At 42.7% G+C, this 12961-nt stretch overlaps 1 protein-coding gene across 1 annotated transcript in view; it reads left to right on the top strand.

Moving 5' to 3' along the window:
* Positions 1-12961, top strand: part of SLC10A7 (solute carrier family 10 member 7) — a 185146-nt gene that overhangs the window by 129979 nt on the left and 42206 nt on the right. Inside the window, exon 6 of the mRNA XM_090288902.1 lies at positions 4958-4993. Coding sequence (XP_090145028.1) covers positions 4958-4993 — 36 coding nt within the window. The remainder of the gene's footprint in view (positions 1-4957; positions 4994-12961) is intronic.

Raw genomic sequence — 12961 nt, 5'->3', positions numbered from 1 at the left:
CCTTGGCTCTAGAGGGAGATGCTATTTCTGTCTTTCAAGGCTGTTCACTATACAACTATCCTTGAAAAACTGGTTGGGAACCATGGGCAGCCCTTAAGTTAACATGGATTTCACAGACTGGGTCCCAATCAATAGTAAATAGAAGTCAAACACATGTATCTCCCTCTAGGTAATTAAATAATCCTTGGGCTGGCCTCTTAGCCCATACTCCAGGGTGGCATTGAAAGGACATGCAGTCCCGTTTTGGCCTTATTTCCAAATTGCGGTCGGTTTTTATGAAGTGAGTGCTGGACAGCATAATAATGTCTAAGGAGCAATTTGGGGTGGGGGTGGCTGGGACTTTTAGCTTGGGGAAGACTTAGTGTGGGGACCCCAGGGCTCACTTCACCATTATTCTTAAATATAGCCCTGAAAGATATATTACAGTTTTAGAGTGCAGAGATTTTATTTACACCATTCAAAAGCAGCAGTTAAAAGGCCACCTAAAGAACAGAATAAACGAAAAAAACAAAACAGAAAAGCAGACTCGCAGATACAGAGATCAGACGGATGGTTGCCAGAAAGGGGGCTGGGGTGGGGCTGGGGGAAACACGTGAGGGGATCGATCGACAAGTACAAACTGAGAGTCCTACTCTGTATAACCATGTGTGGCACCAGGCGAGCACTTGAGTTAGCAGGAAGATCACTTTGTCCCCGCACTATGCGGTGCACCTGAAACAAATACAGAATGATATCGAAAGTCAACTGCAATTGAAAAATAAAATTTTATAAGAAAAGCCATCACAAGGAAGGAGGGGGTAAGACAGGGCAGCCGTGGAAAGGATTTGGCATCTGTGTAAGAAAGGGCTTCCTCCTCGTCAGAGGGCTTCAGCGGGGGTGGGAGGGGTTGGGGGTGACAGTGTGCGCAGGCAGAGCAAGCAAGAACCTTGTCTCCTCGGGGAACCTCTGCAAAGGCACAGCCATCACACCCACACAGAGCACAGGAGGGAGGCGGGCAGAAGGTGCCGCACGTCACGTGAGGTCTGGACCAGGGTGGTCAGAGATGCCTTGCAAAACTGAGATGCTGTTGTTCTGGAAAATCGGAGTACATTAAAAACTCAAAAGCACCTTTGCCAAGGCTTAACATTCAATATCCTAGAAACGGAAGCCTAAGAAGTCAGTTTCAGTATCTGAGTCATCCCAATAGTTGCTGCAGCAAAGCCTTTTGGTAACATTTTTCTACTTAAAAGAAAGTTAGAATTCACTTCAGTTTTGCCTTTTTTGTACAAGTCCTGCTGTTGAGAGAAGTGCATTCACAGTTTTGTTGTTTTTGTTGTTATGGGGGGGAGCGTATTTTAATGTGACTAAATCTCAGTGTCTCCGGTTTGACACATTTTCCCCCCTCTCCACTAAAGTCATTGAAATATATTCACCCAGTCATTCACATCAGAGGTGTAAATGGATTTTCTGAAGGTTTTTTTTAAGAGACGATCAAAGCCCATCACTTTGTGACTTGACTTTCTCAGGTGTTGCAATCAGAAAGCTCACCACACTGTCCCAGTTGCAAGGATGCTAAAACTGTGTCTTGACCTTGAATCTGCAAGGAGGGGGATAATATGTTTTGCTAGAAGTGCTCATCCACCACCTCTTGGCTTTAGCCATTTGTATAGAATGTGCTTCGGAAAGAAAAGAAGGAATCAAATGGAACCTTTAGCACCTGGGGGGAAATAACATGTTTATTTGACTTTCCATCTTCCAATGATTGTTGCTGTTACAGCTTAAATTTTTAGGTCACCCTTTTTATTATTGATATTTGCAAAAACCTGGATTAAAAAAAAATGTATCAGCCATGTCATGCAAAGGGTTATTTCTCAACTTGTTTCATGTTGTCAAAAAGATATACTGAGTTTAAAGCTCCTTTCAGGTTTACTCTTAAAATACAACCCTGAGGAAACAGGGTAAGATTGAAAAGAGTTTATTTATACCATCAGGACCCCAGGCTCTGGAGTCAGGAAGCTAGAAGTGGGATTTCCAGGATTGTCTCTTTTTATTTTACTGAGCATCTCTGAGTCTGTTTCCTTCTCTGGCAGCTGGAGAAATAATAGTACCTAGCTCGTAGGGTCGTTGTGACGATTATATACGGTAATAACATGTGATAAGTCCTCAGCACATCATCTGACATAAGCACTCCATAAATATTAGCTGTTATTATTTTAGTATTAAGTCTAATGACTTCACCAAAACTTAATTATGGAGCTCTTGTCTGGATTAATGGCACGGTGGCTGACTCATTTCCTAACACAACTGAAAAGCAGGTTTCAGCATTATGTAACAATTCATTCTTAGTTAATGAACTTGAACAGCCATTTTTGAGAAAATAATGAAGAATCTGGAATCCGGAATTAGAAAATGCATCCTATTGGCTAGGAAGTTTTTAGTATTTGGGGGAAACTATGCTAAGTCCTTGGGAGAACTGCAAAGAAACTGCTGTGTGTTGGTGACTATACACTTGAAATATTCAGACAGGAAAACCTACGGCTCACAATGAACCTTCCAGCATAAGGTTCTCTCTAAGAATTGGTTGTCAACTTGAGACCAAGGTCATGCAGCAACTAATCACTACGTATGTGCCTAAGTAGAACTCTGTAGAAAACTGCACCGGCTGCTGAGATCTGCTCTCCAGGACCAGGGGTTTGGCGGAGTCAGTTCTGGATTTGCAGTCGGGCAAAGCAGGCTTGAGCCCAGGCTTTGCTATTTATTTTCGGTGTAACTTTGGGCTGATTGCCTGGCTTTTCTGAACCCCAATTTCCTCATCTGTAAAATGTGGCTATGTTATCACCTAACTCCTTAAAGGGGGAGAGGGTCAAATTTCAGAATGCACATAAAAGTGCTGAAACAAAATACCGTTGACAGTACTGGTATTGTTGCTATCACTGTGCCGCTCTTACAAAGGAAAATAAATGGGGACCAGGAAGAACATGGGTTCCTATGTACTATATGTGAAACCAGTGTGGCTTTGACTCCTCAAATACAAGATAAATGTCCCCAGAGTGGTGATAAGACTCAGCCTTCTTCCTGGGTGAAAATCCTGATCCTATCACAGATATTATGTGTTATTAATGTTATTGATATTCCAAAATTAACATTAAAGTAAGTTTCTGTTTTTTAATCTGAATTTAGGTGAGTTGATAGATAACAAAGGTATAACTAGTTAGGTTATAAACTAAGTCAAATCCATCTTCCAAATACTAAGTTATTTACCAACTCATTACGCCCTCGCTGTATGTTCTTCCGTAGTTTGCCATTGTTGACAAGATCAACCCCAACCTCCCTCTCCTGGCCTGCAAGGCCTTTAGTGATCTGGTCTCTGAATCCTCCATTTTTTTCTTGACTTCCCACCCTGCTCAACTTTTTCTAGTTTTGTGGCTGCCCTTCCCTCTTCCTGGAATAGCTCTACCCCCTTTCTTCTGGGTCAGTTTCCATTAGTTTGTGTAATTAATGGACCAGTGCCTGAAACCAGTTGGCTCCCACATAGACTGAAACAGCCAGATAGCTTTGTTCCCACGTGGCCTTGTAAATTTGGAATTCCTGCTAAAGTCTGAATATATTCCATGTCATTAAAAGACAGTAACCCCTTCTAAGTTATTCTGGCTGTCCTAAATGTGCTGATGAGAACCTGTGCCATAGACACCAGTGGAGTTGATAAGCCACAATACATGTTTTAATAAATATATTAAATATATAGCACAAATTAAAATGTGGAATTCCTGTTGTCCATTGCATAAGTTTGCACAACAGAGAAGCATTTATTCGATTATTTAACAATAAAACAGGCCTGTGTATGAATATCCAAACAAGTATATTCCTAAGACAGTCATAAGAGTAATGCTTATATATAAGGTAAGCCAGTCCCTCTTGGGCCACATCCAAAAGAATTTAGTAACTGCAATGACAAAGGACTTCCTAAAGGACTATTTTCCCCAAAAGTAATGAAATGGTACCATACATAGATCCTGGGCAGAGTCTACTCTCTGTCTGTCTGTCTACCTTTCGCTGTCTCTCTCTCTCTCTCTCACACACACACACACACACACACAGAGACTCATTGGAATTTTAAAGTCCCTAGTAGAATTCATTAATAAAAATAGGAAATGTTTGTTCTTGTGTAAATCATAATAAAGTGTGTAGAGAGAAAGGAAGAACTAAGAGGCACATCATCGTGTCCTGCTCTCCACTGAAACCTGTCAACTCCCAACTCAAGCACCAAGTTTAAAAGATTTACCTTCCAGAAACCTAAAAGTTTGTATCCTGCCTCATCAACAACAGCCTCAAACTGTTCCTTGTCATCTCAGAAAACAAATCTTTTGCTCCTTCCTGCCTAGGGGAGGCAGAGGGACTGAGGTGGTCCTATGTGGCTGAATTAGATGAAAGACTTGCCTTCCACCATGGAGACATGGAGTCTAATCAAGTGAAATGAGTTTTGAGATCCCAGCTCATTTCCTAGGGGAGATCAGTTCACATTAAAAAATCACGACATCTCATTCATCACAACTGACGTGGTCTTTGCTCAGGAGAGGACCCCAACTGGGACTAAACCACCTGTCTTCCCTTGAAAAGAGGCACTTTATCCAAGTTAGGGTGGAAAGCCTTACAGTCAGAAAGCTTGCCAGCTTCCACCCCAGTGACACATATGCAATGCAGAAGGCTACTGAAGTTTCACAATGGAAAGAAGAGTTTAAGGAAGATTGGTGGTTGTAGTTTTAAAGACAGACGCCACATACGAATAATTGTAATAGAGATGCTAAGGCATTATGGCGGGGAGAGCCAAGATTGGGGCTCCCTCTCCTTTATCTCCCAGGTTGTATTTAAACAGAAGTGAAAAGGATAAGCATTTCCATGCATCAGAGTTTAAAATAGCAAAGAAAGTGTCCTAATTTCCATGCTGATAAATAACCATCATCCCCTTTATTTCTTTCAGGGCATCATTGTAACACCGCTCCTTCTGCTGCTGTTTGTGAGTATTTTCTTGTTGTCTTTCATATCTTTTATTAAAAGCCATCTACAACTCTCGAAGAAAGGGCCATTAAAGTAAAATTGAAATTTGAATCCTTTGTATAACTTTGCATCACATTTTGACTATTCTTCCAGTTGAACTGTACCTACTGATAACATGTGGACCAAAAGGATCTCGGTAGTCTCATGAGCCAAGGCCAGCATCAGGACCCCATTAGTAAGCCTCCAGCTCCTGGCTAAATCATTGCTGTTAGAAATTAGTGACCTGTGACTTAGGTCACAAATGTGCTGCTCTTTATTTTCTCATTAGTAAAATTAAAGTGATTGCTAGTGACCCAGTATTTGATAGAAAGAGCCTGAGAACCAGAGGGAGCTTAGGTTCCAAGACTGAAAATGACTGGCTTCCTCACCTTGATGGAAACTGCCTCAATTTCTCCATCTGCAGAATGGGAAGCAATACCACCTACCCCCATCTGCCTCCCAGGGACATTGAAATGTGCTTTAGAAATAAAAATACAAGCTCCTGGTTAACTAAACAAAATGTTGTTCAGAAAATAAGAAATGCTAATTAACTGCCTTATTTCTTTGGGTCCTAAGCATATGAGAAAATAGTTGAAAAATTATAATAGAAATTAATGCTATCACATGCTGAGAAAAGCATATGTAATCATGAATGATACCTAAAATATTTTATGAACTGTGCATTTTTCGTACACACATCTCCCAAATATAAATCACTCCACTCATCACTGAAATGGAGTGGGGATGCGTTTCTGGGAGTGAAATGTAGCTGTTTAAGTAGCACTATTTGTCAGTGAATTAAAACTATGGGGAAAATTTATTTAATTATGGTGTAATTACCCAAGTTGGAATTCAATTAGAGTAATAGAGTGAGAGGGACTTCATTTCTTACAAGCTGTGTAGGAAGCGGAGAGGGAGAGACATACTACTGAACAGTTGGAGTCTGCATCATTCATGAAAGACATTACCTTTAAGTACAAAGCCTCAGCCTTCCCTTCCCTTCTGAAATGCTAGCTTCATTCTGGCAAGGTAACAAGAGTCAAACAATCAGATGATTTCCCTCAACGTAACAAACGTCATTCATTTGGAATTCACCAATTCAGAATTTGCAAGGAGTCCACTTGAAACTAAAGTGAATGTGGATTTGCATTCATGTGAAACACAAGACTTGGCCTGTACCTACCTGCTCACTAGATGTGAGGAACTGGGATCATCCCTGGGTGTTGTTTCTGAGACCTGGGTTCACAGTTTCCCAGGAGCAGCACTCCACACGCATGGGATGCAGGCCAGTCTGAGGTCCCCACTGCAGAGGGTCAGAGGACCAGACAGAGCCAGGTATCTAGAAATTATACAGTAAATGGCTGTAGAGGCTAAAAGAAAATCAGAGACCTCAGGGCCACAACAAAAGGGCCAAGACCCAGGGTAGCTCCTGCAAGTATCCCAGAGGCTGGCTCTCTGGGACCCCGTTTTGGCTCATGACTAAAAAACTGGATGAGTGCTTTTCCCCCTCTCCTTCCCACCTCCGTGCCACAGAGGTTTTCTCAGCTGATTAATATTTTGACATCATATTCTGGCAAATTTTTGCCCACTCTAGGACCCATAGGCTTGTGAGCTTTGGTTGGGTCAACATTTTTAAATGATAGAGCAACAGGAATAATGAAAGAGACCCCAAGACCCTCAAATTAAAAGTTTAAGGCTTCCCTCTGGGCCAACTGAGTACTCCCAATAGGTTCGGTGGCATCATCGCACAACATTAATAAATACTTTTATGTTATACGACTTTAAATGGCATGCACAGTGTATAGCACTTCTTGCCCTTTTATATTGTCATGTATTTTACAAACAACGGGCTTTGCTGAAATATTTGGGTTACCAGGCCTCATTTACTGAGCAGGACAGAAACGCAAACAACTTAAAATATAAACACATACCATAAAAGATGTGTTTCTTTTTAATCAACACCCCGGTTGTGGGTTGAGTTGTGTCCCTCAAAAAGATAAGCTGAAGCTCTAACCCCAAGTACTGTAGAATGTGACCTTATTTGAAAATAGGCCCATTGCAGATATAATCAGAGAAGAGAGTGGTGTGTCTACAAGTCTAGGAACTCCAAGGATTGCTGGGAAACCTCAGAAGCTACATGAGATGAGGAAGGATTCTCCACTACAGATTTCATAGGGAGCATGTTCTTATTGATTTCAGACTTAATAGCTTCCAGGCCTGTGAAACAATATACTTCTGCTGTTTTAAGCCACCACGTTGGTGGTGTTATAATATTACAGAAGTCAAAGAAACGAAAACAGCACCTGAAAATTGAATTGTCTTTTTTTAAATCATATCATGAAAAGGGAAATTTCTGGACATTTAGTGGCAGTAGCTAGTAAAGGCCATTTTGTTGATGGACTCTTGGTCCCCTTCACTGCCTTGCTCCAACTGAAGCCCATCTTCTGATTCATGTTTCTACTGCAGGCGTCTTTCCTATCACTGAGCCTTCAAATGGAGAGAGGTGTCTGTCTTGCACCTCATTACCAATTCCAGATCATTTTCCATGACTTCCCCATAAAATCCCCCAATTCATTTGAAGGTTATTGCCAATACACCTCAGTCCCCTGCCTCTGTTCCTTGTTGTAACTATCAGTAGAACCCTAGGTCACTCTCTCTGAGTTCAGAAAATGTTAGCATCCATTGTCTTCTTTTCAACAGTACCCTAACTCTTAGTGTTTTCAATATTCACACAGCTGATCCTCCTAGTAACCTGGCCTCTAGATTCTTGACTTCTCCGATGAGATTGCCCTCCAATTCATTTCCGCCACCCACCACTATGCTCAGACCCTTGACCTTATTACTGCTAGTAACTGCATCCTTCCATAGTCCTATTTTCAAATGTCTTCTCTTACCAGTACCTTCTATCTTTGTGACTTATTTCCCAAATTAAAAGTTCTTCGAACTTGCTAGAATGACCAATGTATTTACCTTATCACCTTAACAATGCCTCTAAGTAACCCACCCTGCCTTCACCCCCTTACCCTCACACCCCATCTTACCTAGCCTAGATCTCATGGTCTATCATTATAATTATTTTATTGCAAGCACCATCACCAAGCAACCGCCTCATCTCTTACTGCTTCATATTGGCCTGCAAAATTCCAAGCCTGCTTAAGTTCAACTCCACAACTTTCCATGTATGTACCTGAATATGCTGGAGCATATCCTGTCATGCTGATTGGTCTCATATGAAACTCATGACACCTAACTGTAAGTGGGCCACACAAATCCTAGTACCTTCCCCTAGTTAGTTCACATTCCCACTTTCCACAAAATTATTTCCCACTTTCTCCTTGCCTCTCAAATCTCCAGTGCTTCTCCTTTCATCTCAACTGATGCAGAAAGGAATTTAGCTAATGAGGAAATTAGGGGCAATCAGAGAAATTTTACAAGATCCCACCCACCTGCATCTACATTCTTCATCTCCTCCCCTGTTTCTATAGATAACCCATCCTTACTCACACCTAAGGCCAGTCCCTCCAGTGGTGCTACTCTTACTGCTTACTTAACAGTATGAGTCACACAGATTTCCCTCTTTCTCCTATATTATCAAATTTCCTATCTCTGCTGGACCATTTCTATTAGCATATAAGTATTCTGTAATATTACATATCTTAAACATTAAATCTCACCTTATCCTACCCATTCTCCATTTCTGCTCTCTCTTTTATAGCAAAATTTTTCAAAAAGTTATTTGAAACTTGTTCATCCTTCATATAGTAGTATGTATTGACTTCTTTCTTCCAGGCACTGTCCTGGATGCCAAGGTTATAGCAACGCAGAAACATCTTTGCTCTAATGGAGGTTATATATTAGTGGGCAAAAAATTACAACCAACAAATAATTAAAATATATAGTGTATAAGATGGGTGATACATGCTAAAGGGAAAACTAAATTAAGGAAAGGGAACAAGAAAAGCCAGATTCAGAGATTGCTATTGTAAATAAGGTGGCCAAGGTGGGGCTTACGGGAGAAAATTATGTTGGATCAAATGCCTGGAGGAGATAAAGGAGTGAACCTTCTGGAGGCAGAGTGTTCTGGGTGGAAGGATCGGCAAGTACAGAGGTCCTGAGAGTGCACCTGGGGTTGTTCAGGACCAGCAGGCGTGCCTGGAATGGAGTGAGCAAGAGGGAAAGCAGATGGAGAGGAGGTCGGAGAAAATGACGTAGGACCTTAAAGTCCCTTTGTAAGGACTTCGAACTTGAATTTGAGAGAGACAGGAAACCATGAAAAGAGTTTTGATCAAGGGAATGGCATGTTCTGACACATTTTTTAAAGGGATGACTCTGGATGCTGGGTTGAGAGAAGGTTGTAAGGGGATCGTGGTGGAGACAGGAGGTCCAGTTAGAAAGCTGGTGCAATGTCATGCCAAGAGATGCTGTTACCTTGATGAGGTGGTTGAGTAAGTGGTGGGAAGTAGCTGGGTGTAGACTTTGCAAGAACCGAGAGACTAAATGAAGGAGATGAGGGAAAGATCCGAGTCAAGGATGACTCAACCCTGTACAACTGGAAGGATGGTATTGGCATTTACTAAGATACAGAAGAGTGTAGGGTGGAGCAGGTTGAAGGAACTCATAAAGAGTTCAGTACGGGACATGTTTGGGTTAAGATGCCTGTTAGACATCCAAGTAAAGACATCAAGGAAACAATTGACTCTATGAGTCTGCAATTCAGGGGGGATGTCTGGAGTAGAAGTTCATAATTGGGCAGCATAGAAAGGGATTTTAAGTTAGACTGGATGAGTTCACCAAGAGAGTGAGAATACAGAAGGAAAGATATCAGTAGTCATCAAAGAAGACCAAGGAATGTGCACTATTTTTAGGAGGAACACCCAGAGATTTGGATGTCCTAGAAACCTAGCAGAGAATGTATTTCAAAAAGGGGAGAGTGGTCAGCCACTTTAAATGCTGGTCATAGTTCAGATGCAACGAAGTCTGAAAATTGACCACTGGTTTTAACAAGATGGAGGTCAGTAAGGACCTTCACAAGAGCTATTTCAACTGAGTTGTGGAGGTGAAAGCTTGATAGAAGTCGGTTCAAGAATGAATGAAGGAAGAAGAGATAAAGACAGTGGGAATCGATAACTCTTTTGAGGGCATTTGCTCTAAAGAGTGCAGAAAATGAGGCAGCAACCAAGTTGTGAAAATTATTAGCTTATTTGTATTGATAAATTAATCCAGTTAGAGAAGGAGAAATTCATACAGAAATTCATGGATCTGTGTCCTTGAGTAGGAGAAAGGGGGTGAGTTCTAGTTCATAAAGGGATGGTATGGCTTCCTAAGCACAGAGTTGATTCATAGTAATGGGAGGGGAGAGGTAGAATAATTTTTATTGAGCAGATGCAATGGGTACTTATTAGATAATCCCACGTGATGAGCATGACTACCTTTAGTGGTAGGTATTATCCTCGCGTTATATGAGAAAATTTAGGTTCAAAGAGTTTTCATAACTCATTGGAGACAGCAGATCCAGTAAAGAGCACAGGGCATATTTAGCTGGAGTCTGCCTTCCCTTGAAGATTCCTTCCAGATTATGATTACAAAGCATGCCGCCTGGGAGACAGGCGGTTTTAAGACATTATCAGCACTCAGTTACTACTTCTTGATATTTATATTCTAGGTAGCATAGGAAAGACAGAAAAGAATAAGGCATAATTAGTGCCTTGAAGAAACTTAAAGCTTACTTAGGTAAACAAAAATAAAGAATAATGAAGAAATTTCGAGGGAGAATTAACTGCTCACCTACGTTATTCAGAGTGAGTTTCATAGGCGCTCATAGACAAGAGAGGTCTGGGTCAGGGAGGGAGATCCCTGGCGGCCTTTGAGGCTACGGTTGTTATTAGTTTTCCTAGTAATTGGCTACCTGTGATAAAGTGCATCAATGTTTGATCCCACCTGTATGAAGAGGAACAGTGAAACAGCCATTACTGTCATATACAACTCTCTATTTCTGTAGTGTTCCCAATGATGATTGCATAGTTGATGATCCCATGTGCCATGTATAAAACGAAACACTTAAAGAGAAGCTATCCATTTGATTGCCCCAACTGTTTCACACTGAGCCAGTCTCTCCCCCTTGTGCCAAGGAGTATTTGTTTGTAAAGCAAGTGAAAATCAGTCTTCTCTTGAACCTGAGAGTAGCCTCTCTTCCGCCTGTGAATGTAAATTGCACAGAGATACTTCTTACACGGAGAGCACTTGGTGAAGCAAGAAAGTCTGGCATCTTTGGTAAATGCCCATGTCGGGCTCCCCCCAGCCCATTTGGACCATAAAGGGCTAGGGGGAGCAGCAGGCACGCCATCTCCAAATGCTCTCAAGGTGACCTTGATAAACTCCCTTCCACTGTGAGGACCGGAGTCCAGGGAGGCCAACTCCGCTGCTGGTCTTGGACCGCTCAGATGTTACCGACGGGAGGCAGCGGCACTGGGTGAGGCGGGCACAGCTCTGTCTTCCCGGCTTCACCCTCGCCCCTGGGCTCCCTGCCAACACCAGCTGCTGCTGGTGCTCCTGAGCAGGTGGGGGCTGGGCAGGGTGAGAAGGGCGCTGCTCCCTTGTGCCACCCTGGCCGCTTGGCCCCGAGCTTAGAGCTCTCTTTTGGAGGAGCTTAAACTTAGTTTACTCTGCTTAAGGCACTATTCAGTTAGCAACAGCAGGCGCTTTGGTTCCTGATCCAAACTCATAATGACAAAACCAAATCCTGTGGTCAGGGGATTAGAAGTCCCGTTTGTTTCTAGATGCTTCTGAGTACCTCTGCCTTCAGCCCTCCCTGTCCTGAGAGCCCGCCTCCTCACCGCTTTCTTCTGTGGGCTATGACAAGCCAGTGTACCTACCGTTCACGTGGGCACATTTCACTAAACTTTCTGTGTGGTTTGAGTAACCAGAGCCTACAGGGGAACATAGGTTCCGTCCGTTATTGCAAGGTGATCTTTTCATCTTAGGCGTTAAATTAGCATATAACAAAAGAAATGTTTTCCATATTTTTTAATCTTCAAAAATCACTTGAAGCCTGCTTTGCTCTGTACTTCTGAGAGAAAGAAACACACCGCGCATCTAGATGCAAAAAGGATCCCTTCCTCTGCCAAATATGTACTTTCCATGCGTAACCCAATTTTAGTTTGATATATGCACCTAAACAATCCTATTCTTAACTTTGATAAGAATTCTAGTCATTTTTGCGTGGAACCTGTCCCTGGGGTGCACGTACCTGACCCACGTTGTGTGAGGAACCAGTGTCGTTGCACGTCTCTGTGCGAGAAGGAGCAGGAGGGGTGAAGGCTCACCTGGAGGTTCTGGGGAGAGAGGGACATCTAGAAGGGGGACACTCTCCTTCCAAGGGCTCTTCTGTGTGAAGGGCAGGGGACGGGTGTGAAAGAGAGTGTCTGTGTGTGGGCACCAGAGGGGGGAGGCAGGAGGAAGCAAGCAGTCCCTTCCTTCTCTCGCTTCCCCCAGGGCTGGGCTCTGGGCCACAGCTTGGGCAGGAAGTGAGCAAACCCTGTCCTCTGCCTCGTGTCTGGCACCAGAGATCTGCCGTCCATCCTTCCGCAGAACAGGCTGTAAATATCCCATCTTATTTTTCCCTGAACGGGGTGCTAATGAAAGCAAAGACCAATCGCCAAGGGTGAATTATTTAATACAATAATGTTTTAATAGCTGAGAGGAGACACAAATAGGGAAGATGCCTGTGGTTAATGGATTTCCCTGGTAGGAGATGAAAGGCCGATTACACAGCAGAGCAAGGGAAGACCTGGTGCATTAATGACAATTTACAGGTCAGCTCACTTTCGGGAGGGATTTAAAACGCACCATCTGTTTCTAACAGGGGGTTGGTAACCGTGATTTTGCAGACAGTCAACACCCCTTCCTCAGGACCTGCTGCTTTATGTCTTTCTGAGTCTTGTTCATTTGG

This window comes from Furipterus horrens, unplaced genomic scaffold, assembly GCF_987537825.1.
Source record: "Furipterus horrens unplaced genomic scaffold, mFurHor1.1.pri manual_scaffold_10, whole genome shotgun sequence".
Classification (NCBI taxonomy): Eukaryota; Metazoa; Chordata; class Mammalia; order Chiroptera; family Furipteridae; genus Furipterus; species Furipterus horrens.
This window is presented reverse-complemented; position numbering and strand designations above follow the sequence as displayed.